The 26,507-nt window shown below is 31.5% G+C and overlaps 1 protein-coding gene across 4 annotated transcripts in view; it reads left to right on the top strand.

The window, feature by feature from the left end:
• LOC127702111 (WD repeat-containing protein 7-like) overlaps window positions 1-26,507 on the top strand; it is a 60,322-nt gene that overhangs the window by 16,683 nt on the left and 17,132 nt on the right. For 2 of the 4 annotated variants that reach the window (XM_052206178.1, XM_052206179.1), the window contains exons 7-20: window positions 654-770; window positions 3,899-4,044; window positions 8,964-9,054; window positions 9,782-9,953; window positions 10,455-10,537; window positions 11,387-11,546; window positions 13,411-13,628; window positions 15,153-15,348; window positions 18,324-18,635; window positions 19,307-19,429; window positions 19,639-20,323; window positions 21,597-21,846; window positions 23,383-23,578; window positions 25,078-25,278. In XM_052206178.1, coding sequence (XP_052062138.1) covers window positions 654-770; window positions 3,899-4,044; window positions 8,964-9,054; window positions 9,782-9,953; window positions 10,455-10,537; window positions 11,387-11,546; window positions 13,411-13,628; window positions 15,153-15,348; window positions 18,324-18,635; window positions 19,307-19,429; window positions 19,639-20,323; window positions 21,597-21,846; window positions 23,383-23,578; window positions 25,078-25,278 — 2,950 coding nt within the window. Of the gene's footprint in view, window positions 1-653; window positions 771-3,898; window positions 4,045-4,828; window positions 4,856-7,199; window positions 7,221-8,963; window positions 9,055-9,781; window positions 9,954-10,454; window positions 10,538-11,386; window positions 11,547-13,410; window positions 13,629-15,152; window positions 15,349-18,323; window positions 18,636-19,306; window positions 19,430-19,638; window positions 20,324-21,596; window positions 21,847-23,382; window positions 23,579-25,077; window positions 25,279-26,507 lie in introns of all 4 variants that reach the window. The other 2 variants (XM_052206176.1, XM_052206177.1) reach the window with 2 other exon arrangements.

Below are 26,507 nucleotides of genomic sequence, written 5' to 3' on the forward strand. Positions count from 1 at the left end.
AAACAAGCATTTTTCTAGTTTCAGGACAATAACTTTTGTGTAAGTGTATGGATCTTTATGAAATTGTACTGCAAGGTTCCATATCACAAAGAGAAAGCTGGGTTTGAGTTTGGGGGTTATTGCTCTAAATGTTTAGGAATTTGGGGCAAAAAAGTGGCCAAAAAACAAGCATTTTTCTAGTTTCCAGACAATGACTTGTGTTCAAGTGTATGGATCTCCCTGAAATTGTACTGCAAGGTACCATACCACAAAGGGAAGGCTGGGATTGAGTTTGGGGGTGATGAATCATAAGGGGGTTCAAAAAATTTGGGGGGGGGGGGGTTTTCTTTAAAATTTTCCATTTTAAATTGGTTATTTCTGATTTATATATAAAAGCAAATAATAATGATATGGTTTGAATAGGTTAATTAAATTTTTTTAAGTTCTTAGACCACTTTCATTCAGAAACCTATGCTATGTCAAATATTTAATTACAATCCAAATTCAGTGCTGTATCAAGCTTGAATGTTGTGTCCATACTTGCCCCAACTGTTCAGGGTTCGACCTCTGCGGTCGTATCAAGCTGCGCCCCAGCAGAGCATTTTATTGGTACTTTAAAAAGCAATCAATATATATTAACATAACAGGGCATTGTAGAAATCCTATTTTGATAGGCACAGCCAGTGTTTGAAGAAGAATCTAAGCAGATAAGATGTCTGAATGCAGAAACTTTAACATGTTGTACTTTTAACCAGAGAACTGTTCTAATAGTCTGTTCCAAATATTGGCAGGTAAGATTTTAACTTCTGAATACTGGTTTGTTAATTTGATTTAAGGCAAATTAGTGATGGGACAAAAATTGAAATAATAGGTTGTTCAAGGTAAGATATTTGCTTGTATTTTCTTTGTTTTGTTAACAGATTTATCTTTAAATTCTATTCACTGCTTGTTTAATGATATTAGAGGTTTGAAATTTTTTAATTTAGGCAGAAAATAGAGTTGTTTGGATTGTTCAGCATGCTTTAATTTATACACATCAGGATTTTAGATAGAATCATAAGAGGCTTAAAATATTTTCTTTCATATAATATTATCACAGATGCTACAAACTGTTTTTGATTATTATCGATTTTTTATCCATTACACTATTTCTAATGATTAACTGCTAATTTTTCATGTAAATTAAGCCAAACATTGCAGTTTTCTACTTGTATAAGGATATTCTCTCACAAAATGTTCTTATCTATAAAATATGTTTTGCTAACTCACATTTTTATTTCTCTAATATTTCGTAATTAGATAAAAATTTAAACACTTCATTTTTGTTTTTGAATGTTAGAAGTGAATATATTTATTATCCATTTCGTATAAAAAAGATTAAAAAAAAACATTTCATCTTCAATGCTGCTTATTTTAAGCAAAATAATAAAAACAAAAATGTATATGCATGTATCAGATTGTATGTTTTTGGTAAAATGATTTAAAACACTTATTGTATAATGAAACACCTTTATCTTAGGTAGTGTTTGATTAAATAGAAATTTGCATATTTTGATTTAAAGGTGTATGATTTTGATGTGAAATCATGTTATGACAGAATTAAGGATAAACGTTTATTGGTAAGGCCTGCATGTTAGAACATGAAAATGAAACTTCTGTATTGTTTAGCTGAGTCTGTAAAGTATATTGTATGTTCAAGATTTGAACAAATACAAGTGACAAAATTAGTATGTCTTCACTTGATATGTAATGACCTCTTTCATTGCTTATCATTTTGTTAGTCATGATATTTGAAAATACAATTTGTGAAATTGTGTATAAATGTGTTTTTACTGTCAGAAAGCTTTTTCCCATTTCTAATGTTGTTTAGAATGCCAGTAGCTTTAAAAGCACTTGTTGACCATTCCCATGTTCAAATTCAAGGAAATCTTTGAACCAAAACATGAAAATCTGAAAACCCATTTAAAGCCTGACCACATTTAAAAAATCTTATATTACCACTATCTTGGATAATTTCAAAGTGGACAGCAATTCACAATGTGTCAAAATGGATATGTTTTATTGCTGCAAAGCTGAAGATAGGGAGGATTACCCATAATGCCCAAATGTATCTTATTTATTGGACCTATGAGCCCATTGAGCTAATTAAGACATATTTTGATATATCGGGACCTGTTCACAGAGCTTGTCATTCGATTTATGTGCACATGACTTTCAAAGGTAGAATTTTAATCACAGTTGTTTATCGCTGTTATCATTAAAAGACTAAAATTTTGTTTAAAAACATGTGATTGTTTATAAAAAAGAGTTTTACTAGATTGCTTAACTGCTAAAATTCAATTAAATTACCTCCCCTGAATTTGACATTTTGCACAAGTTATCTCCCTTACCTAACGACTAATTCCTCAATTTATATGTAAGTCTTTAGTTCTAGTGTGTTTTGTAAAATATATCTTTCAAAAATGAATAAATTGTTGTCAACAACACACAATCCTGACTGAATTTAATCAACCTATACAAAACTGATGTCCTTATAAATAGGCAATTGGCTCGAAATTTTAATGTCCCTACTCTTGCCCACACATAGATTTTATAAGTGCTCTGCGAAACAGTACTCTGTTGCTTAATATTGAAAAAAAAAGTATATTTGCTTACATGAAATTGATATTTGACATCATTTAGTAGAAATATAATTGATGCAGAAGTTTCAAATTAATAATGCCCTGAATATTATAATCACTGTACTCAATATCAGTTGTTGTTAGCTTTTTCAGCACAATATTTCAAAGTCAGAACAAAGTAGATTTGCTATTTTGAATGTCTGTATCAGGATCAGTTTTATTAAGACATTCTGTTTACCAGTAGATTTTTATGTTCATTTCATATTTGATTGTTTGCATATATGATTTGGTAGTAGATATGTAGCTTAATATGCATAAATTATATACGATGGGAATTGGTGTTAGAAAAAATGTCAATTCACATGTATTAAATTAGAAGACACACACACACAAAACCAGTCAATTCAATATATAATAATTTAATGAATCAATTACTTTATTTAAAAACATAAAATACCTATTGCAGCGAACTTCAAGGTTATTTACAAAAGTAGAAGACAAAGCTTAGCATATTGATCGAAAGAAAGACGTAGGATTGTTGTTGTCTTATAACTAACTTGCTGGACGTACAAGCTCTTAAAGTATCATGGTATCTTGATTGGCTATAAGCAACTATAGTTTTTAGGTTTTTTTGTGGGATACCAAAATTTGTTGATTTCCTGGGTTAAGGTCAACCACAAATTTGAATTTTCAAAGAAATACAAATTTTCTATAGGTTTGTATGCAGACTTTGGCAATAGCACGAAATCAAATATTCACCAAAATACAATTTTTCTCTCATCAACGAAAATAAATAAATCTTATATGGTACCGAACCTCTAGTTTGTATAACAGCTGATACTTCTGAGACAAAAATCATACTAGCACACCCTCAGTATTAAGTGAATAGGAATTAATGTGATATATTGAGTCGTTATTCAACCAATCAAAGAATCTAGAATTCTTGTACTGGTAATGAGTAATAATTTTTTTTCAAGGCATTTCATAAATGTGTTGGATCAAAAGTTTTAATTTTAGGTGTAGGAATTTGTCTTTCAATAAATGCAAACGACAGTGTGGTGACTCTATATGTATACATTTTATGAATTTATATTGTTGGATAGCTTTCTCATTTAGGTTGGCTTAAAGTCTCATAAATAACTAATGATGATAAACAAAAGTTAATGTTGTATACATTGAATTTAATACAATATAAATCAGTTTTATAAAAGATATAACTAATATGTTTAATTAGTGATAAAAAACTGAGATCTATTTATTTTTATGATTTAAGTTTCCTGTCATTCCTACCATTACAGATATATGATGCTGGAGATTTTACTTTGTTGTGTTCTGAGTCTAATCGTTGTGGTGAACGCTGGTCTGGCGGTGATTTCATAAGTGTAGATAAAGTATTGGTATGGAGTAGTGATGGTAAAGGCTACCTATATAAATTACCTACAAAGTAAGTTCATAAACATTGATGAAGAAACTTGATTATACAAGATTTTTTACTAGTAATCAGTTTGTCAGAGTAACCTTCCCTTTCACAAATTTCACATCATGCATATTCATATCCAAAGCAGTCTAGATAAGTTTTCACGTTGGGATTAGCTCATAATTGTAACATTACATATTTATTATATCTAATAGATATGAATTTCAGTATGTAAAGTGATATATGTCTAGCCTGATAAAAAAATCACGAACAGATTACATGGTCTTATCATCTTTATAAATAAGTAGATAAATAAAATTTTCTTTATTCTTACTCATTGCAGTTCACATCGCAAAGAATGGAGTTAGCTGATTTTTTAAATTTGCATATTTGTAAACTGTTATTTGAGTACTTTTCAGGCTTGACAGATGTTTTACTGTGGATTAAATATTTTTTGTGGGATAACAATTTTCGTGAATAAGGGGAAAACCACAAAATTAAATGTCTAACGAATACAAATTTTCTATAGGCTTGTATGCAGACTTTGCCAATCACATGGAATCAAATATCAAAGAATATGTAATTTTTCCTCAATCCACAAAAATAAGTATCCACGGAATTGAATGAATCCACAGTATCATAATTTCAACTTACGAGCAATGATGCTAAAGCTGTTGCATTAATTTAAATGTGCTGTTATTTAAGTTATCCATTTGCTCATAAGTTTTCATTGAGCATCCAATATATTTATAGAAATTTGTAATTTTAGTCAAACTTTTCAATAGTTATATTATATCATATTACATTCTAGTTTACTGAAAGGAAAAGTTTTCACCAGGTAATATGTCAAGTCTGAAAATATTCTGTTTGTAGCAAACTTGTTCATGGCAAACATTCCATAGGAAAAAAGTTTATATTTTTTTATTTAATCTAATGGTGCAGTAAAAATGTTTTTAGTATTGTTTACTCTCAGAAAGGCATTTGACTAATACAGATTCAATAAAAGAATTATTTTCCTGGTTTGTCTTTCCCAGAAGGAGTTACTATTTGACAAATTGGTTAGAATGAAGTGTATTAAAATACACAGCTTTAAAACTTTAGATAAATTTCAAATTGATTGATTATTTCCAAAAATATGGTTTAACACATGTATGATTTCAGTTTTATTTTGTGGCCAGAAATTGACATGTTTTAGTATTTGATTGTTTGCTGTGAATGAGATTGATTCAGAGAAAATCTCCAGTTGAGCATGGTTTTCAGGCTTGATGTTTCATGATTGCTTTTAATGTCTGTCACATTTATTTCAGTGAACCTTTCATTTAAACACCACACCTAGGATAGTAGTAGGGCATTATTTTTTCTGGTCTATGCGTCTGTCTGTTAATCTGTTAATCTGTCCATTCATCCATCCTGCACCAGGTTTAAGTTTTAGTTTAAGGTAGATTAAAGTTTGGGTTTAATGTAGATTATCATGAAGTTGTGATCACATTAGCTTGAAAAAAATTAGTGCAAATGTTTATTATGATGTGACCTTTTTAAAAATATTTTCCAAATAAGGATTTTGATAAAGATTTTGTGGATCTCTGAAGGCAGAATTGTGATAGTGTGAGGTGGCATGGTGTCCTATTGAAAAATATTCTTGTTTTGAGATGTTAATTTTATAATTAACCAATTATGATTAAAATGATAGAATTTCTTTTTCCTTCAAGAGTTTTAAAGTCATATTTTACTAAGATTATTTAAGAATTTCTGTCTCATCATTTAGAAACCTTTGAGATTTGCTCTTTTAATGATAAAATTATTTTAAACAACTAAAAGGATGAAAAAAATAGTTTGTTGATGCTGCTTATAGTAGAGCTTGGCGCCCAGTTTGAGTATTAACTGCTGTATGTGGTGAAACAATTTTGTGAAATTCTCACTGTATTTGGTTTTGCACTGACATGAACATGTAGATGTTTATTACATAATTCATTTATGTTTCTTTAATATTCGTATTTTGTTCAATCTAATTATTATTAACTGTTATTTTGATTCCAATTTTGTTTTTTGTAATGTTTTGAAAAATATATATTTATGTTAAAGATAGAATATTTCAGACCAAAGGAACATTTCATGTCAGAGGATATTTCAGCATAAGGGAATATTTCATGCTCACGTAAAATGTATTTATTTTATATCAGATTCAGTGTCCAATCCTGAATTTAACATATCAAAACTAATGTAATCATCCCCTTTTGATTTTCTTAAAGATTGTTTCAGACTAGCCAGCCTGTCCTTTACCTGATTTTAACAGACATAATGGTTGGGTAATTTGTTGTTTCAGAAACCAATTCATTTTGGGTAATATTTTCAAAACTGTACATTGTACAATGCATGAAATATTTGCCACTGGATGTTAAGCAATCAATAAATCAAAACTGTATGCCAAAACATTGCGATTGATTATAAACATCCTAAACAATCGAAATTAAATCATTGACATGACTCTATTTTCAATTTTATAGTCCTTTAGATTTTGAAAATTGGCGCATTGCCTAACATCTTCCTCCTTCATGACTATCAATTTCCTTAAAAAAACACACTTTGTCTCAATTTCACTGTATGATGTGTTGTCATCATAGATTTTTATTAAATAACATCAGTTCCCAAAAAATAATGTATGTGCTAATGTTTCTGTCTAGATTCCAACACAAAACATAGCCACTAATTTCCAAACCTTTCGTTATTTAATTTGAATAGTAATGATAAACTCTCTGAAGGCTTGTTTATTATTATATTGAAATTGAATAACTCAAGTTGATATCAAGCAATATCCAATTCTTACTTGTTATGAAACCTATAAATATTCCAGAGTATAGAATTTATTGGGCATTATCATTCATTTATTGCTACACATGCACAAATCACAAAATTCCTGTGCACATTTAAGCCTAGATAGGATAACGTAACCCTATATTTGCAACAACATAACCCTGTGTTCACGACTCTGCTGTCAGGCCCCAGTTTTTCCTATCTTGGAATTGTTACTTTGAAGAAAAAAATAATCTGATATTGAAATCAAAGTCATTTCATTTCCTGCTACTCTTTTCTTTAAACTTCTTTCTATCTTGGGAATATAATTTATAACATGAAAACTTTAAGCAGGAGATATTTTGTAAGCCATTTATATATTGTTATTACAGCCTTTTGTCTAAGTCAGTAGAGTGAGTACCCTCCCCTTTATTCTGATTCTATGCTTCAGCCTTATTTTGTCACTATGAAATCTTACTTCATTGCAATGCATTATATATTGTTTTTCCTATAAATTAATTATGAACACTTAATTAATTTGGTGCATGCAACACGCTTTCTGGAATAACCTTCATCAGGAACGCTCCAATCCAAAAATTTGAAAGACAAGGATGTATAAATATTATAAAAAGAGCATGATCTTGATAAAAAACATTTACAATTTAATCTATACCTTGGGGTTTTACTTTCAACGTGCCTGATAAGGATTTTGGTAAGGTAAGTTCAATATTTCTACCTTAAAATTAAAGTAATATTCATTCAAAAAATTATGGACAGTGGAGCATTTTCCGTGTAGAAGGACTTGATTAGTCAACTTAAAAATTTACCTCAAAGGGGCAATTTTTCATGAACTAGTTTCCGTGCAATGAGATAAGATTTTTGTTTATCATATATTGCAGCAATAGATCAAATGACTCACATCTTCATAACTCATCAGAAATTTCAATCAGCAAATTACAGCATCTTCATTTCTTCTACATGACTTTGCTAGTTAAAACTTTAATTTCTGATATATTCTGTATATTTTCTATGTTTAATGAATGAAGCATAGAAAACATCCGTGTATTCAATCTTTAAAAAAGTTTGTCATCAATGTAGATATAAACATTGAAAAGAACTTAAGGATAACAAACTTGCAAATCAGTAAATGTGTTTAAACCTTTTAAAAATTACATGTTTATTTTGCTGCTTGAAATTAACAAATCATAATCCATGTATCATCTTTTGACCTGTTTATTCATAATATAATAATATTTGTTTTTCAGATTGTTTTACTTATTGGTTCGAGGTTTTTTTTTAATTATTTATTCCGTTATCCAAACTTAATGTTGCCCATCATTATCTATATGAGAATGGTATGGCCTTCTTGTCAGAATTCCAAAATATACTCGATATATAATATGTTACTCAGTATTCAGTTGTTCTGTTAATGGTTGCACAGTTTCCCCATATTTTTGGCAATTCGGAGCTCGAAAATTTTTATAACAGAAACTTGACTTTCGTTGAAGACCATACGTCGACATCTACATGTCTTTTGGTTTTTGTTGTTGTTTAGTTGCTGTCTAATTGAAGTATGCCCTGCATCTTCTGTTATTGATATTAATTTTGGACTTCTTAGTTATCAAAATATGTGTAAATCTTCTAAATTTCTTTTTTAAGCAATAAGATTTTGTAAGATTTAACTTTTATATGTATTGCTAGGTCAGCTTTAACACTGCATCAAATATTTGTACTGTAGGTATTAAGCTTATCTTTGCTTTGTATATGCAAGAAATTATTATGGAATTTTAATAGTCCTTGTAACTTATATCTTTCACCTCTCTCAGCCAAAATTCAGTAAAGTTATTACTAATAGTTCAACATCAGTAATGCATTTAGTAACATATTATTGGATACATTTGTGATGTTTTTGTGTGCTTTTAAAAATGAAAAGTCCATATTTCAAATTTTAAGTTGTTTTGAAATTAGCAATTGAACTTATTTGTTATTGTTATGTAATATATGAAAACTGCTGCATGAGTTACTTTGTAACAAGTTATTTATATTTAAGAAAGGAGTTTTTGCAATGTATAATGATAATCCCCTCAAGTACATGAGTGCAGAAAAAATCCATTGTTTTGCTACTATACTAGTTAAACAAATTACATTTGTTTCAGTGCTGATTCTGAGAGCCAGGATTACCATAAACACAGCTACCAGCCATCATCACCACATGCTTACTACATCTTAGATATTTACTCTGATAGTGTAAGTTTGAAATAGTGAAAACTTCGGAATATAACTGTATTCAAAGTCCAGAAGAATCTAGAAATTGAGTCCGGAACTTCTCCTGAAGATGTGTTCAAAGACTAGAATAGACTTAAGTCCAAGCTTTGAACTTTTTCTGAAAGGTGTGGTCAATGTCTAGAATAAACTTCCAGTTTAGGTTAAGCCTTGAACTTTTCCTGAAGGTTGAATCAAAGCTTAAAATAGACAATTGGTCAATACCTGAATTTGCCGAATGGTGTGTTCAAAGATTTAAATAGGCAATAGGTTTAGCCTTAAACTTTTGCTGAAGGTTGTGTTCTGAATGTAAAATAGGCTTAAGTCATCTTGGAATTTTTTTGAATGGTATGTTTAATGTTTAGAATTGGCAATAGATCAAGTTTAGAACAAAGTCTAACATAGGCTTTATATATAGGTAAAGCCCTGAACTTTCCTAAATGATGTGGTTTACCAAAAGTATGTTGTATACATTATTTGGGCAATATTTTAGACTTTATTTTATTGAAATACAGATATTAATAGCATTAATACTTCATGAGATACAATAAAAATTTGTGAAACGGATCTATAAATGTATAGAATGTACGTAAAAAAGGCTAAAATATGTTTTTTTTTCACTTTGAATTGTCATTTTTCAAAATTCCAAATAACAAATGACTATACCAATATTTTGTATATATCTGTATGAATACACATCATTTACTTTCAGTCACCTGCATGTTCGCCTGCCATGACCTTTAACAAAGGTCAAGGAGATAAGGCTTCACCCCCATTACTGATTAGAGGTGACTCTGAAGGTCAGGTTACAATGTGGACTCTTCCTACAGTATCAGAGAGGCAGATGACCCTAGTCAGACAGGAGAGTTTTGATAGATTGCCAGGTACAAATCATCACTGAATAAAAATTTTACATTTTTAAGTAGAATTCTTTGTGTTTGTTTCTTAAAGAAATAACAGTTTGCCTGTGCACATTATCAGAGTTTTTAAGACCGTATTTAAAAAAAAGGTCACTTTCAGTTACTGTAAATTCAGAAATTATTGCAAAGTTTTTATTATTGCGAAAAATGTGACTGTGTGACTATCACAATAAAAGAACCTGCATTCAGTCATTTGTTACATATATCTGTATGCAGATTTTCCTGATATCGCAATAATTAATCTCACATTTTTGTCCTTTCTTGAATAAATGCACGCAATAATTTTCTGAATTTACAATATTCAAAAAATGATGTTTTACTCACTCTTGATTCAAATTGTTTTTTTAAGCCTTTCCTTCAAATAAAATTAGTCTGTGCATGAATCTTTATAGCACAAAGCTCTCTATCTTCAATATTTGCCAATGTATAGAATGATATTTCTTCAATTTACTATTATTTTTTTAGCTTTACCACCTAAGTGTAGTAAGAGTTTGAAAGATGTATGGAAGAGTTTATATGAAACACCTCCTGGAATTATTGATGGCTTTGTAAGTAATCAATTTAAGGATGATGGTATGTATTTATGAAATGATTTAACAAAGTATTACATACACACTCACAGGTTCTCAGAATTGTTACATTACTGCTTAATGTCTTCGAACAAACTGTTTACTGTTTTTAAAATATTGCAGTATAAACTAAAGAAAATAACTATACATTTTCTATGATATTAAGTTCATTTGTACTTCGAGCAAAACAGGATAGCAATACTTGTATTGTACCTGTTTCTTAACCTCATTCAAATATGATTCATATTCAGAAACATTATGTATTGGTATTAAATATATATATGCAAAGTCATTATGGGCATTAGTAAAGTCTATATGGAAAAAGAAATGTTTTGAGCTTTTTTCAAGATTTGTTTATCTATTTTCCGATCACAAATAAATTCCATTTTCTTCATGCTATAAGTAATATCTATCACAAATTCCAAATTTTGGATTGATAAGAAATTGGCTTCCTTAATAGATTGATAACCTTTCTTCTTGTTCTTCATAGGGAGGCCCAGAGTAATCAGATTATTTGTCAATTCATCTGTTATAAATCATGTCCACTGTACTGAGTACTGCATTGAGTTTATTGATAATACTATATTGAATTTGGTTACCACAATATAGGGTTGATTCAAAACTGGAATCTAGATTAAAGGTCAAGATTACAAGCAAAGTTTTACATGGCAAACCCTAGGAGGTTCAAGTGTATTAATTGTTTCTAAGACAAAGCATGAAATACTTATATCCACATTTGCATTGGCATATATATGCCATCAGTACAATGAAGAATCGTGATAGGTTGTTTGTATTTGTTATAAATATAACTTGCAATAATGTTTGCAGCATGACCATAAAGACAAGCCAATAAAGATAACTGCCACAATCTATGTTCCGTCTCAAGGTAAAGTGGCATGTGGTAGAAGTAATGGTTCTATAGTGATAGCTGTAGCCACACAAAGTATTATACTGCAGCTGTTGGAGGATAAAACATTAGAACATAAAGGTGAGTCAACATAAAACATTGACACATAAAGGTGAGTCAACGTAAAACATTGGAACATAAAGGTGAGTCAACATTAAACATTGGAACATAAAACTGAGTCAACATTAAACATTGGAACATAAAGGTGAGTCAACATAAAACATTGGAACATAAAGGTGAGTCAACGTAAAACATTGGAACATAAAGGTGAGTCAACATAAAACATTGGAACATAAAGGTGAGTCAACGTAAAACATTGGAACATAAAGGTGAGTCAACGTAAAACATTGGAACATAAAGGTGAGTCAACATAAAACATTGGAACATAAAGGTGAGTCAACATAAAACATTGGAACATAAAGGTGAGTCAACATAAAACATTGGAACATAAAGGTGAGTCAACGTAAAACATTGGAACATAAAGGTGAGGTCAACGTAAAACATTAGAACATAAAGGTGAGTCAACATAAAACATTGGAATATAAAGGTGAGTCAACATAAAACATTGGAATATAAAGGTGAGTCAACATAAAACATTGGAACATAAAGGAAAGTCAACATAAAACATTGGAACATATCGGTGAGGTCAACGTAAAACATTGGAACATAAAGGTGAGTTAACGTAAAACATTGGAACATAAAGGTGAGTCAATGTAAAAGCTGGAACATAAAGGTGAGTCAACGTAAAACATTGGAACATATCGGTGAGGTCAACATAAAACATTGGAACATAAAGGTGAGGTCAACGTAAAACATTGGAACATAAAGGTGAGTAAACATCAAACATTGGAACATAAAGGTGAGTCAACATAAAACATTAGAACATAAAGGTGAGTCAATGTAAAACATTAGAACATAAAGGTGAGTCAACGTAAAACATTGGAACATAAAGGTGAGTCAACATAAAACATTGGAACATAAAGGTGAGTCAACATAAAACATTAGTACATAAAGGTGAGTCAACGTAAAACATTTGAACATAAAGGTGAGTCAACATAAAACATTAGAACATAAAGGTGAGTCAATGTAAAACATTAGTACATAAAGGTGATTCAACATAAAACATTAGAACATTAAGGTGAGTCAACATAAAACATTGGAACATAAAGGCGAGTCAATGTAAAATATTGGAACATAAAGGTGAGTCAACGTAAAACATTAGAACATAAAGGTGAGTCAACATAAAACATTGGAACATAAAGGCGAGTCAATGTAAAACATTGGAACATAAAGGTGAGGTCAACGTAAAACATTAGAACATAAAGGTGAGTCAACATAAAACATTAGAACATAAAGGTGAGTCAACGTAAAACATTAGAACATAAAGATGAGTCAACATAAAACATTAGAACATAAAGGTGAGTCAACATAAAACATTGGAACATAAAGGTGAGTCAATGTAAAATATTAGTACATAAAGGTGAGTCAACATAAAACATTGGAATATACAGGTGAGTCATCATAAAGCGTTGGAACATAAAGGTGAATTACCCAGCCTTCCACAATGAGTTAAATCCATGCATTATTGTAAGCTTTATTGATTAAATGATGGTATCATGTACAAGTTGATTTATTAGTCCTTCTGAGTTCCAAATAAATTAAAATTGACTATATATATACAATTTAAGGAATGGTTTCTGGTTGAATTGCAGTGCCATGTATACAGTAAAATAAAAGGAAAAAAAAATTCAAAGAAATAGCCCTTTTGTTGGTGTTTTTCATCTTATCAGTATCTTATATTTAAAATTACCAAAAGAAATAAAGATTTGAAGGCTTTTTTTCCTAAACCAGAAATTATGAGTGATTATATTTCTATGTCCATAATAGTAATTTTATACAAGTTTGTTTTCATATAGATGAAAGTGCATTGATTGCATTTTTGTAGATGTTCCACTTAAAGTACTAGACGGCCATGATGGTACAGTGACAACTCTGTTATATCCATTCAATGAAAACACTCGGTATGAACCCCAGCACCTGTTATCTGGTGGATCAGACTTCTCTGTCATTCTTTGGGACATGTTTGTGGGAACCAGACTTCACACATTTACTGTTCATGGCGGGGAGATTACACAGTTACTGGTTCCACCAATGAACTGCAATGTAAGTTATGTTACTGGACAGGAAGTAGTCAACTGGAAAAGAGAAAGAACTTGACATTTGATAGTAGAATCAGAACTAATCTGATATAGTTTATCCAGTCTGTATTTTTCTGAAGAGTGATACTTGCCTGTTATTGGCTAAAAAACTTATTTTTTTTAGTGAAAATTCTTTGTCGTCCAGGATGTACTGTTCAAAGATAGTCAAATAGAGCCATAGCTTTACAGTCTGGTCTGGTCTGGTCTATTTATGATCATTTAGTCTGTTATGAAGCAGATTCTTTAAATCATTTAACAATCATTAATTAAGGCCACACCATTTTGATATAAAACAATGGACTCATGTAATGAAACTAGGGATGTCAACGAGTACTGGAGTATAGCTCGGTAGTACTGAGTATCGAATACCAAAACCATACTTGACTAATGGTTTTCCTGTTAGAATGTGTTGCATTAGAAATAAGAAATAATATTTTTATTAGGAGCGCCTCCCTGAAATTAGATATTAATCAAAATCAATCAAAATTGAAATACGTTTCGAATGTTTGCGTTCATTTAAAATTCCTCCGAGCATATGTAGGCTATGAGCAAGTGCACCTTTCCAATGCTAACACTTTTGGCTAATCTTGTCTTAGTCATTCCACTACCTCTGTATCGACAGAGCAAATTTTTTCATTAGCAGAACTGTGAATTACGTAACAAAGTTGAGATATCAACTCGTCACAGAAAAAAAGCTTACAAGTTAATATTTCTAAATATAAATCAATTCGTTGCACCCTGTGTCAACCCTCAGAAAATGGTTAAAGGCATTAGTAAGTTTTAATCAGCACCCCTTTGTTGATCAGTAAATGTGTTTTTTAAGATTTCCAAATACTATTGTTTGAGTAATCATTTTTCTATAGATGTTTATATTATTAATTAATTGATTAGATCATTGCCAGTTTACATAATTAGTACATGTGGTAAATGAGCTATTATTATGGTAAACAATTCCTTGAACTATACTATGTCGGGTTTGGGTAATCATGTTGAGGGTTTTACGTCCATAAGACAACGTCCCACAATACGTGAAATGGGTATAATTTTGTGTTTCCATTTTGTGGATGTTTATCCGAGCGAGTACTCGATTATCGCTTGGTAAATCCAACGAGTACTCGGTTAGTAAATCTTCACTGACTTGACATCCCTAAATGAAACAGATATACTGATAACATAAACATTGGACATGAGAGATATCTTCAGTGATTTGTGAGATACTTTTCAAAGAATGTCCACCAACACATCACAATGACTAAACGAAAGATGCTGTAATGCTACCAAACCTGTAGTGATGGCAACCTTGACAGAATAGTTTGAGAAATAAACTGACCAAATCTTATTCCTCAGTATGTTTTCATTCTCTGTTGTTTCTGCTGTCATTTCAGTCATTGTATCATGTTCTTTTAAAATAATCTGAAATTATGGGATTATTTGTTAAATAATTCAACTTGCACTTGATAGTTGATATGTTTTGACATAAATCTTTCAGCAAAGAATTTTAACCTCTATCTGTTCAGTTGGAAGTGACCACACAGTAGCTTTATTAAGCTTAAAAGAGAGGAAGTGTATTATGTTAGCAGGGCGCCATCTATTTCCTGTTCAGACAATAAAATGGAGACCTCTTGATGATTTCATGGTTGTGAGCTGTTCAGATGGAACTGTTTACGTTTGGCAGATGGAAACTGGTATTTTTATTTCATTTACACACTATGAGAAAGATCATGTTTTTAGGTTATTAAGAAAAATTGTCTCCTATTGAACTTAAATTTCTTTTGCATTATTATTTTCATTATGTTGTAATCAAAACAAAATTTGGCTGATTCATTTTTATACGACCGCAAAAAAATTTTGCGATCGTATATTGGTATGACGTTGGTGTCGTCGTCGTCGTACGAAGACACATTGGTTTTCGCACTCTAACTTTAGATTAAGTGAATGGATCTCTATGAAATTTTACCATAAGGTTCAATACCACAAAAGGAATGTTGGGATAGATTTTGGGGGTTATGGTACCAACAGTTAAGGAAAAAGGGGCCAAAAATAAGCATTTTGGTAACTTCCAGACATAACTTGTGTGTTAGTGTATGGATCTCTCTGACATTGTACCACAAGGTTCCATATCACAAAGGGAATGCTGGGATTGATTTTGGGGGTAATTGCCTCAAAATTTTAGGAATTAGGGGCCAAAAAATGGGCAAAAAACAAGCATTTTTATATGGACAAATACGTTAGTACAAAACATAATTTAAAGCAGTGTAAGGGAGATAAATCAAATACATCATTTGAATTACCTCCCTTACACTGCTTTTAAATTATGTATAAAGTAATGGTTAATGAACAAGTAAGACAATTTAAAACAGTGTAAGGGAGGTAATCCACATACAACGTTTTGATTACTTCCCTTACACTGCTTTTAAATTATGTTTAAAGAAATGCATATTTATAAAGGAAGACCAGTAAAAATATCTGCAAATGTTGCATCTTTTTTTTTTTTACAAAAAAATCCATATGAAAGATTTGACACCATATTTTGAATTCTATTATAAAATAGATTAAGTTAGCACTATGGTAAGTTGCAAATTCCATTGGAAATTTGAATTGAGATTATGACCATATCTTGAGGGAAAGAATTTTTTGGGGGAAAAAGGGGGGGTAAAAAGAAATTATGGGGAGTCAATTTTTTCTCATTTCAGATTTCAGAAATTGAAAAGAATTATTCTTCAAATATTTTTTTTTTTTTCAAATTTCAAATATTGAAAAATTTCAAGAAGTAATCTTTAATTGCACAGTATGGCACATTAGATTTGCAAAATCTTTGACCACATTTATTTATTTGTTATGCCAAATCTGACCATGTATTTAGATTTTTAATTTTGGGTCCAGTTTTCAAATTGGTCTACATTAAGGTCCAAAGGGTCCAAAATTAAACTTAGTTTGATTTTAACAAAAATTGAATACATGGGGTTCTTTGATATGCTGAATCTAACCATGTATTTAGATTTTTTATTTGTGGGCCCCGCTATCAAATTGGTTTATATTGAGGTCAAAAGGGTCCAAAATTAAACTTTGTTTGATTTCATCAAAAATTGAATTATTGGGGTTCTTTGATATGCCAAATCTAACCGTGTATTTACATTTTTAATTTTGGGTCCAGTTTTCAAATTCGTCTACATTAAGGTCCAAAGGGTCCAAAATTAAACTTAGTTTGATTTTCACAAAAATTGAATATATGGGGTTCTTTGATATGCTGAATCTAAACATGTATTTAGATTTTTGATTTTGGGCCCAGTTTTCAAGTTGGTCCAAATTGGGGTCCTAAATTAAACTTTGTTAGATTTCAACAAAAATTGAATATATGGGGTTCTTTGATATGCTGAATCTAACCATGTATTTAGATTTTTTATTTGTGGGCCCCGCTATCAAATTGTTTCATATTGAGGTCAAAAGGGTCCAAAATTAAACTTTGTTTTATTTCATCAAAAATTGAATTATTGGGGTTCTTTGATATGCCAAATCTAACCGTGTATTTAGATTTTTAATTTTGGGTCCCGTTTTTTAATTGGTCTACATTAAGGTCCAAAGGGTCCAAAATTAAACTTAGTTTGATTTTAACAAAAATTGAATTCTTGGGGTTCTTTGATATGCTGAATCTAAACATGTGTTTAGATTTTTGATTATGGGCCCAGTTTTCAAGTTGGGATCCAAAATTAAACTTTGTTTGATTTCAACAAAATTTGAATATATGGGGTTCTTTGATATGCTGAATCTAACCATGTATTTTGATTTTTGGGTCCTGTTATCAAATTGGTCCACATTGAGGTCAAAAGGGTCCAAAATTAAACTTTGTTTGATTTCATCAAAAATTGAATTCCTTGGATTCTTTGATATGCTGAATCTAACCATGTATTTAGATTTTGGATATTGGACCATAATAGGTAAATTAAAAAATTTCTTAGACCACATTCATTCTGTGTCAGAAACCTATGCTGTGTCAAATATTTAATCACAATCCAAATTCAGAGCTGTATCAAACTTAAATGTTGTGTCCATACTTGCCCCAACTGTTCAGGGTTCGACCTCTGCGGTCTTATCAAGCTGCGCCCAGCATTTTATTTGAAAGTGGCAATGCAATTGCTATTCGCTTATCGTAAAATATTTGTCCACCATTCCGTATATGTTTGAACGCCCTATACAAAATGAACATAAGAAGATATGAAAAGGCCTCTTTTGGTTTACCTTTAAGTTTGGAAATAAATTGCTATAAATATTCAATTATCAAGTTATCATAAGACATTATTCTATAGGATATCCAAACCAAAACAACAAACACACAAAACTTGAAATCTAAGGGTAAGATGCTTATTATATCATATGCAAACATACTGTAGACGCATTATTATTCGTTGGATATCAATTTTCATGGATTTCCATGGTAAAGGCAAACCACAAATTCAAAATTATTACGCAGTATAAATATCCTTTATGCTTGAATGGAAACATTTGTAAAACCCAGAAAATAAAGTATTCCCTAAAATACAATTTTTCTTCTATCCTAGAAAATTGGTACCCACGAAAATAAATAAAAATAAAATAAAAAAAGTATGTCAAACAGAAAAGGATTTATAACATTATAACGACAAGTACAACTTATATTTTATAGGCCATTTAGACAGAGTAGTACATGGTATAACTGCTGAGGACATACTGAGTAATTGTGATGAGAATGCCATGCCTATGGATGGACTTGTTAACCCTAACATAACTTTATCGCAAGCTTTGAAACGTAGAAATCTGGCCACATTTAAAAATCTGGCTCAGCAGAAACTACAAACTCCTGGAAGTAGTATACAGAACCAGCGACCTGACCAGGTTGTTAAACAACAGAATTATGCCATGTATATACAGGGTGTTAGAACTAATGTTAGAGACCCTGATGCTCACATTATTTACTTTGATACAGAAGCATTGATTGGTAGGTAGTTAGTAAGTTCCAATTATTGTAAAAGTACTTTTACTATTTGATGCTATTTTCATCGGTTGCAGGAAAACATTGGTTCATTGATTTCAAAATTGTGATTTTAGATGGGTAGCCCTGTCATAGGATAGAACAGTTAAATATGAATAACTTTTTTATGCATTAAATGATTTTATTTTTGTAGTTCGTAAAAAAAGTCATTAACCTTATTCCATATTTGTTTCATAAATAGAGGACATCATGAATATTCTGTTCAAATTTTTATTTCACAAGAGAAAATATTTGGCACTAAGGTGCAAAATTTATTGTAGCAGTTTTATGACATCAATAGGTCAAGTGTTGCAGGATCACAAATAGCAGTAAGGTCAACTTGTTAGTCAGTCTAGAGTTATGGGACTTTAAACATAAAATTTAAGGCAATTTTATACAACTAAGGATATCCTCTGGAAGTTTTTCTCCTGGGCTTTTTTTACTAACTTGAAAGCCTTTCACAATATTTCATTTTATCATTGCAATTTCAATATGCAGACAACAAGGGGTATCTTGGGCTTCAGGCATTATGTGCCTTAATGCTCATCTAATCTTTCCTGATACAGATATAGGTAAATAAAGTCATTAGAATTATGAAGTTAAAAAATAAAGTAATATTCGTCTTTTATTTATTTTAGTACAACTATTAACTGATGAGTATGCTATGATGTCACCTGGAGAGTTAGAAGCCAAGGGATTCATTTTACCTTCCTATGAAATTCCTGGATCAGAATTCTCAGATGCACAAGCTAAAATATTAGGTAACAATGTTAGTTATAATGTAGAATTATAAATTTATAAACAAAGTTAGCTGTGCTTCTAGTAGATTTTTGAAATCTGATAGATTTTAAAATTGCAGGCATTATTCATTTGCTACATTCATATTTTAAAGATGAAATATGACATTTAGTTCAAACATTAATTGTTTGTCCAATGATTGCTTATGACTGTGTTAATTTTACCCTTATAGGTATGCTAACAAAGATTAAAGATAAAGCGGATTCTTTTGGTCAGAAGATTCAGTCAAAGGCTGAGGGAGGTGGTTTCTCACCTGTACATAGAGAGAGTGATGTCCAGGCCTCACCTGTCAAAGGTAGAAAGAAGGAGAAACGAGTGGTGGTAACTGATGGCAATAATCTAACTTTAGAGATTGCTCGATTGTTTATGTCTAGTCTTCATGCTTGGGGACTAGACCCAGATCTTGATAAACTTTGTGTGAACAAACTAGGACTGATTAAGCCTAAAGTCCCATTATCTTTTGGTCTTATATCTAGAAATGGGCATATGTGTTTAATGCTTCCAGCATGGCATAGACGTCTTTTACAGGATGTGAAGTCGAGTGATTCAGACAGTAAGATACAGCAGGCTACGTCAGACAAACCTACATTGTTGTCACAGATTGAAAGTACATCAGGAATGTATTCTGACAGTGACCAAGAAGGTGATAGTCCACCAGGTACAAAATCTAGAATAAAAAAATCCACTGCAGAAGCACTGCAGGAAGAGTTACGGGCCTTTTCTACAAAGTCAAGATGGCAGATATCTAGTGGTGTTACTACACAACATTTGCTGAGTGTAATATCTACTGCTAATACATTAATGAGTATGACAAACTCTGCCTTCATCAATAGGAGACTAAAATCATCAAGACCAAGGTAAGCTATTGATGTTACTGAAAATACCATGGAATACTTTTTGCTAACTGCTTGTTTTTTATTTAAATTTTATCAAGTGCTAAAATAATCTATGTTGAAAACAAAATTGCTCAGAGAATTTATGAATCTGAGGATGAATAACCTGAATAAATTTGTTTCACATGGTTAATTTTTATTAACATTGTTTTCATAGCTTTTTAATATTTTTTAATAAAATGCTTCGCTGAGCGCAACCTGATACGACCGCAGAGGTGGAACCCTGAACAGTTGGGGCAAGTTTGGACACAATATTCAGACTTGATACTGTCTGAATTTGGATTGTGATCAAATTTTTGACATAATATAGGTTTCTGATACAAAATAAATGTGGTCGAAGATCTTAAAAATTTGAAATGGGACATTTAATTTACCTAGAATGGTCTGATATCCAAAATCTAACAACATGGTTAGATTCAGCATATAAAAAAACACCAAAAATTTAATTTTAGTTGAAATCAAACAAAGTTTAATTTTGGACCCTTCATACCTTAACATGGGCTTATTTGAAAACAAGGCCCAAAATAAAAAAATCTAAATGCACCATAAGATTCAGCATATCATAGAGCCACAATAATTCAGTTTTTGATGAAATCAAACAAAGTTTAATTTTGGACCCTTTGGACCTCAATGTAGACCAATTTAAAAATGGGGCCCAATATTCAGAACAGTAATACAAGGTTAGAACCCCCAAAAATTAAAGACTTTAAATTAATCCCTTTGAAATTGGTTAAAAGATTTGTATTTATTTTCAATTGAAGATTTCTTGCTATTGTTCAATACTGTGATATTGCGCAATACTGTGCTATTGCGCAATACTGTGCTGTTGCACAATACTTAGTTAATATGTTATATATAACAATTTATACACCCTGTTTGGTGTGTATCTCCTGCCATATCAGTATTTATTGCTTTTATATATAAATCAAAAATAATCAATGTAAAAATGGAAAAATTTTGGGAAAAGAAACCAAAAAAATTATGAAAAAAAAAATCTCCCAAAAAATTTGTTTGCAGTCGTAAAAAAAAAGAGTTCAGGACAGTTCACCTTTAATCAAGGGATTGCACATCTATTTGAGTGTTATTTCTTTCTTTCAGTAATTACAAGTAAGTAGTTGACAGCAATGATAATAAGTATCATAGTTAAATGTTTCAACGAATAAAATTTTTTAAAATCAATTATAATTAATTTTTCTAGCTGCTTGCAACTGGCTGTAATCTTATATTTCTTGTACAGAGGCAGGAGGTCTAGTAAGAGTTTTGCTGCCCCTCAGCCACCACATTTACTAGAAGGCGGGGACAGTTCTGAAGGGGGGAGTGAGGATGAGACAGATGGACAGATGTTACACCAGGCACAGATAAAACAAGGATGGAGTCTGCTTGCAGCTTTACATTGTGTTCTCCTACCAGAAATGGTTGGCTCGGAAAATATCAAATCACCTCAGCTGGAGATGTTGGCTCGCAGATGGCAGGACAGATGTCTTGAGGTAAGTTCAGATTGGTGAAAAGAAGAAATAAACTATATATATTCAGGAACATATATATTGACGGGACTTGACACTACCAAATTGTAGCCGATTTTATCGTCGGGTCATAGGTAATAAAGATACGATACAGAAACGGACATGTGTTAAAAACGTACTCGCTATTATCCTCATAATTTCTGATAATATCAATAAAATATCATTCAAACTAGTTTTACAGTGATGCCAGTGTATCAAACTTGTATTCTGTCACTTCAAATTTGTTATAACCGCATTCATTTTATCACAGAATGATACAGAATGCAAACAGGGTAATAAAAAAATGTCGCCGATTGCATTCCCAAATTCAAAAACATTATAAAACACTTCACATCAAATAAATCACACTTATTTTTGTCATTTTATATGAAAATATATTTACTTTCTGATAAAACTTGTATTTATTTACGATTAGAAGTATGTGGTTAATTTATTGAGCAGTTCTGATAGTTTTTCAGTCAGACGCCACCAAAATCCATAAATCTCGCAAAGTCTCGTGGAGTCTGAGATTTTATCAATTTTATACTGAAAAGCCTATCGGATTCATTTCCCGTTAGATATACTGTTCCCAGATATATTAGATAAATAGATACTGTAAACCAACTCATATTTGTGACTAATTTATTTTCTCGAGTTTCACAGCCAGAAAAATAACAAGAAATAAATCTTTGTGAATATATTCATAATTATTCGTGGGACTGCAATTTTAGAGGTGCAAATTTTGTGTAGGTGAACCAAGAATTTAAATGTCAAACAAAGTACTTTTCAACAGGCTTGTATGTACTTTAACTTTGATTTTCTTAAATTTTTCGTAAAGAGATGAATCCATAGTAAAACAAACTATACCGTACCTTCACCTATAAATGTTTACTTTTATAAATTTTGAATTGGATGGAGAGTTGTCTCATTGGCACTCATACAACATCTTCATATATCTATATACACCAATAAAGTAAGAAAATTTTGAAAAATAAAGTGGTGTGAAGCTGTTGGTTTCCAGTATTAACTTTGAAAAAAAAGTTTTCAATCTATGAATAGAATAAAAGATTAATAATTCTTAAAGGTATACTGTGCTTTTCACATGTTTTAAAATTATAAGATACTGTTGTTTTCCTTTAACCAACCTCACACAGTTAGTATATAGGAACTGTTCTGTTTCACAAAATGGTCCTAGTATTAATATTGCCATTAGATATATTGTTTTTTATACAAAAAATTCTTGTTAAAAATTGACAAACAAATATACCATGCAACATTCTATATTGATTCAAAGTGTAAGTTTCCTCTCAATATTTAGTACAATATGATAAAAGAAATTTATGATATTCTGTGGTAGCTTTGATTTCTAGGCACTTTTTAAATTTAGATTGATACAAAATTAAAAGTACCGGTAGTCAAATAATACTGGAAGGAAGTTGCATTTCTTCAGCATCTGGAAATGTAAATATTTTTGAACTATCCTTAGCTTTCACTATATTACTTAAATATTATTATACACAGATAAGGGAAGCAGCCCAAGCGCTGTTGTTAGCAGAGTTAAGAAGAATTGGTCCAGCTGGTCGTAAGGCAATAGTGGATGAGTGGTCACCATATCTTCCAACCTATGTAGATCCAAACCTCAGTCTGATGAATGCTGAGCTTCAGAAAGGAGGTGATGATGATGACGATGATGACAATATGGATCCCATGGTTTCAGGTTTGTAGGTTTATCTTGCATGTCTTTAGGTCCCTAAAATATGTTTAAATGGTTTCAGGTTTGTAGGTTTATCTCGCATGTCTTTTGGTACCTAAAATATGTTTCCATGGTTTCAAGACATGCTGACTTTCTGCTCATTGTTAGAGCACTGTTGACAGTTTTTATGCCCCACCTAGGGGCATTATGTTTTTCGGTCTGTGTGTCCGTTTGTCCGTCTGTCTGTTCGTCCGTCTGTCCCGCTTCAGATTTAAATTTTTGGTCAAGGTAGTTTTTGATGAAGTTGAAGTCCAATCAACTTGAAACTTAGTACACATGTTCCCTATGATATGATCTTTCTAATTTTAATGCCAAATTAGAGTTTTGATCACAATTTCACTGTCCACTGAACATAGAAAATGATAGTGCAAGTGGGCCATCCGTGAGAGTGTACTATGGACACATTCTTGTTTAAAGGTCAAAGATCAGATCAAAGTCATTGAAAGTGCCAAACAAGATGTTTATATTTTGATATGTTGATTTATTTAACGGAGATACATCTAAATAACAAAATTACTTTTGTTGAATTCCGATCTTTGTTTTCAGTCTAGAATCTAGAAACATTTTGAGTGTAGCATATTAATGTTCATGAGACATTAGATATCAACACTAACCTTAAGGGGATACAAATTTGCCAAGTCAGGCTATCTGGACCATGTGTTGTTTGTTGTTGTTTGTACTTTTATTTTTCGGCAGGGTATTGTGTTGGTGGTTGGTGTTGTTTGTTGTTGTTTGTACTTTTATTTTTTGGCAGGGTATTGTGTTGGTGGTTGGTATTGTTTGTTGTTGTTTGTACTTTTATTTTTTGGCAGGGTATTGTGTTGGTGGTTGGTGTTGTTTGTTGTTGTTTGTACTTTTATTTTTTGGCAGGGTATTGTGTTGGTGGTTGGTGTTGTTTGTTGTTGTTTGTACTTCTATTTTTCGGCGGGTAATTGTGTTGGTGGTTGGTATTGTTTGTTGTTGTTTGTACTTCTATTTTTCGGCGGGGTATTGTGTTGGTGGTTGGTGTTGTTTGTTGTACTGTTCATATTTTTTTATTAATTCCTGCTATCCTTTTCATGTATTTTATTACTGTTTCTCATCTAAAAATAACTGGAAGTTCTCCAGAGAAATTACCCTTACTCTAAAAGCAATTGCTTAAATGTAAAAATGTCAAATGTTTTGTTTTGACCAATTTATGCCTCTTTATTCCTCACTTAACTTTTCCCTTAATTCCATTACAGATTCTCCTGTACATAGAGCCTCATCCTCTTCCCTTAATTCCATTACAGATTCTCCTATACATAGAGCCTCATCCTATTCCCTTAGTTCCATTACAGATTCTCCTGTACTTGGAGCCGCATCCTATTCCCTAAATTCCATTAAAGATTCTCCTGTACATAGAGCCTCATCTTATTCCCTTAATTCCATTACAGATTCTCTTGTACATAGAGCCTCATCCTATTCTCTTAATTCTATTACAGATTCTCCTGTTCATAGAGCCTCATCCTATTCCTTTGAGAGTAGAAGGAAGCAAGCAACAGCTATAGTGATGTTGGGAGTGATTGGTGCTGAGTTTGGACATGAGATAGAACCAAATAGAAGGAAGGTAGAAGTAACCAAGAAATCCAAAAAGGAACAGGAAGGCTTCACTCTGTCTAATTACTCTCTGTCAAGACATACAAGTAAGTAATCATTCCTTGTATCGAAAAAACAATGATTTAAAGTACCATGATATTTTCATAAAAAGTTTTTTGAAATGATAGAAAATTTAAATGGAATAATGTAACATGCCTGTGGCTTTAGTTGTTTGTAACTTTATCTGTTTTGCTATAAATATATTAATATCATAGTCTCAAATTTTCAGGTATATATGTAAAGATTGATAATTTGACTGACAGTGACAATAAATATAATGCTAGTACATGTATGTAAAACTAATCCCAAACCTTAGATTTTGTAGATATTATGTCTATATACATTCCCATATAATCTTGTGGTGCAGATAGCTGAATGTTAATAGATTTATGATATTCACATTATATGGCAGGGGTACAAATAATTTTGGAAGATCAACCACTTCTCTTCTCCTGCCTGTGTTTTTTTAAGATCAAGCCTCTTTAGTTTTTAAGCTCACCTGGCCTAAAAGCCAAGTGAGCTTTTCTCATTACTTGGCATCCGTTGTTCGTCGTCTTCATTAACTTTTACAACAATATTCTCCTCTGAAACTACTGGGCCAAATTAAATCAAACTTGGCCACAATCATCATTGGGGTATCTAGTTTAAAAATTGTGTCCGATGACCTCGCCTGCCTATCAAGATGCATGACATGGCTAAAAATAGAACATAGGGGCAAAATGCAAGTTTTGTCTATTATTTTGAAAACCGTTATAAACAGAGAAAATCAGACAGAAGAAAAATGTTCAGAATGTTGAGCTCTACGAATTGTCCATATACGCCAAAACTGTCAGACGACTTCTAATAGGAGTTATTAAGTCTCCCAAACGAAGTTTGGGAAGACTTATTGTTTTTGCTCAGTTCTTATTATTATTATTATTCTTCTTCTTCTTCTTCTTCTTCTTCTTCTTCTTCTTCCGCCGCTTTTAAATTTGAACTTGTCCGCACCCGTTCTCCAAAACCGCTTGTCGGATTTACTTAGGGTTTCACAATATGTTAGACTAACATGTCTAGTGGTGCAATCAGGGTTTTGTTTTTGCAATGGGGTTTATAAAGGGGTACTTTGAGGGGCAAAAAGAAAAGAGGGTTTTACTATAGAACCCTATGGGATTTTATTTTTTTATACGACCGCAAAAATTAAAAATTTTTTGGTCGTATATTGGTATGACGTTGGCGTCGTCGTCGTCGTCGTCCGGCGTCGTCCGAAGACACATTGGTTTTCGCACTCTAACTTTAG

Source organism: Mytilus californianus, unplaced genomic scaffold, assembly GCF_021869535.1.
Source record: "Mytilus californianus isolate M0D057914Y unplaced genomic scaffold, xbMytCali1.0.p SCAF_5, whole genome shotgun sequence".
Taxonomy (NCBI): Eukaryota; Metazoa; Mollusca; class Bivalvia; order Mytilida; family Mytilidae; genus Mytilus; species Mytilus californianus.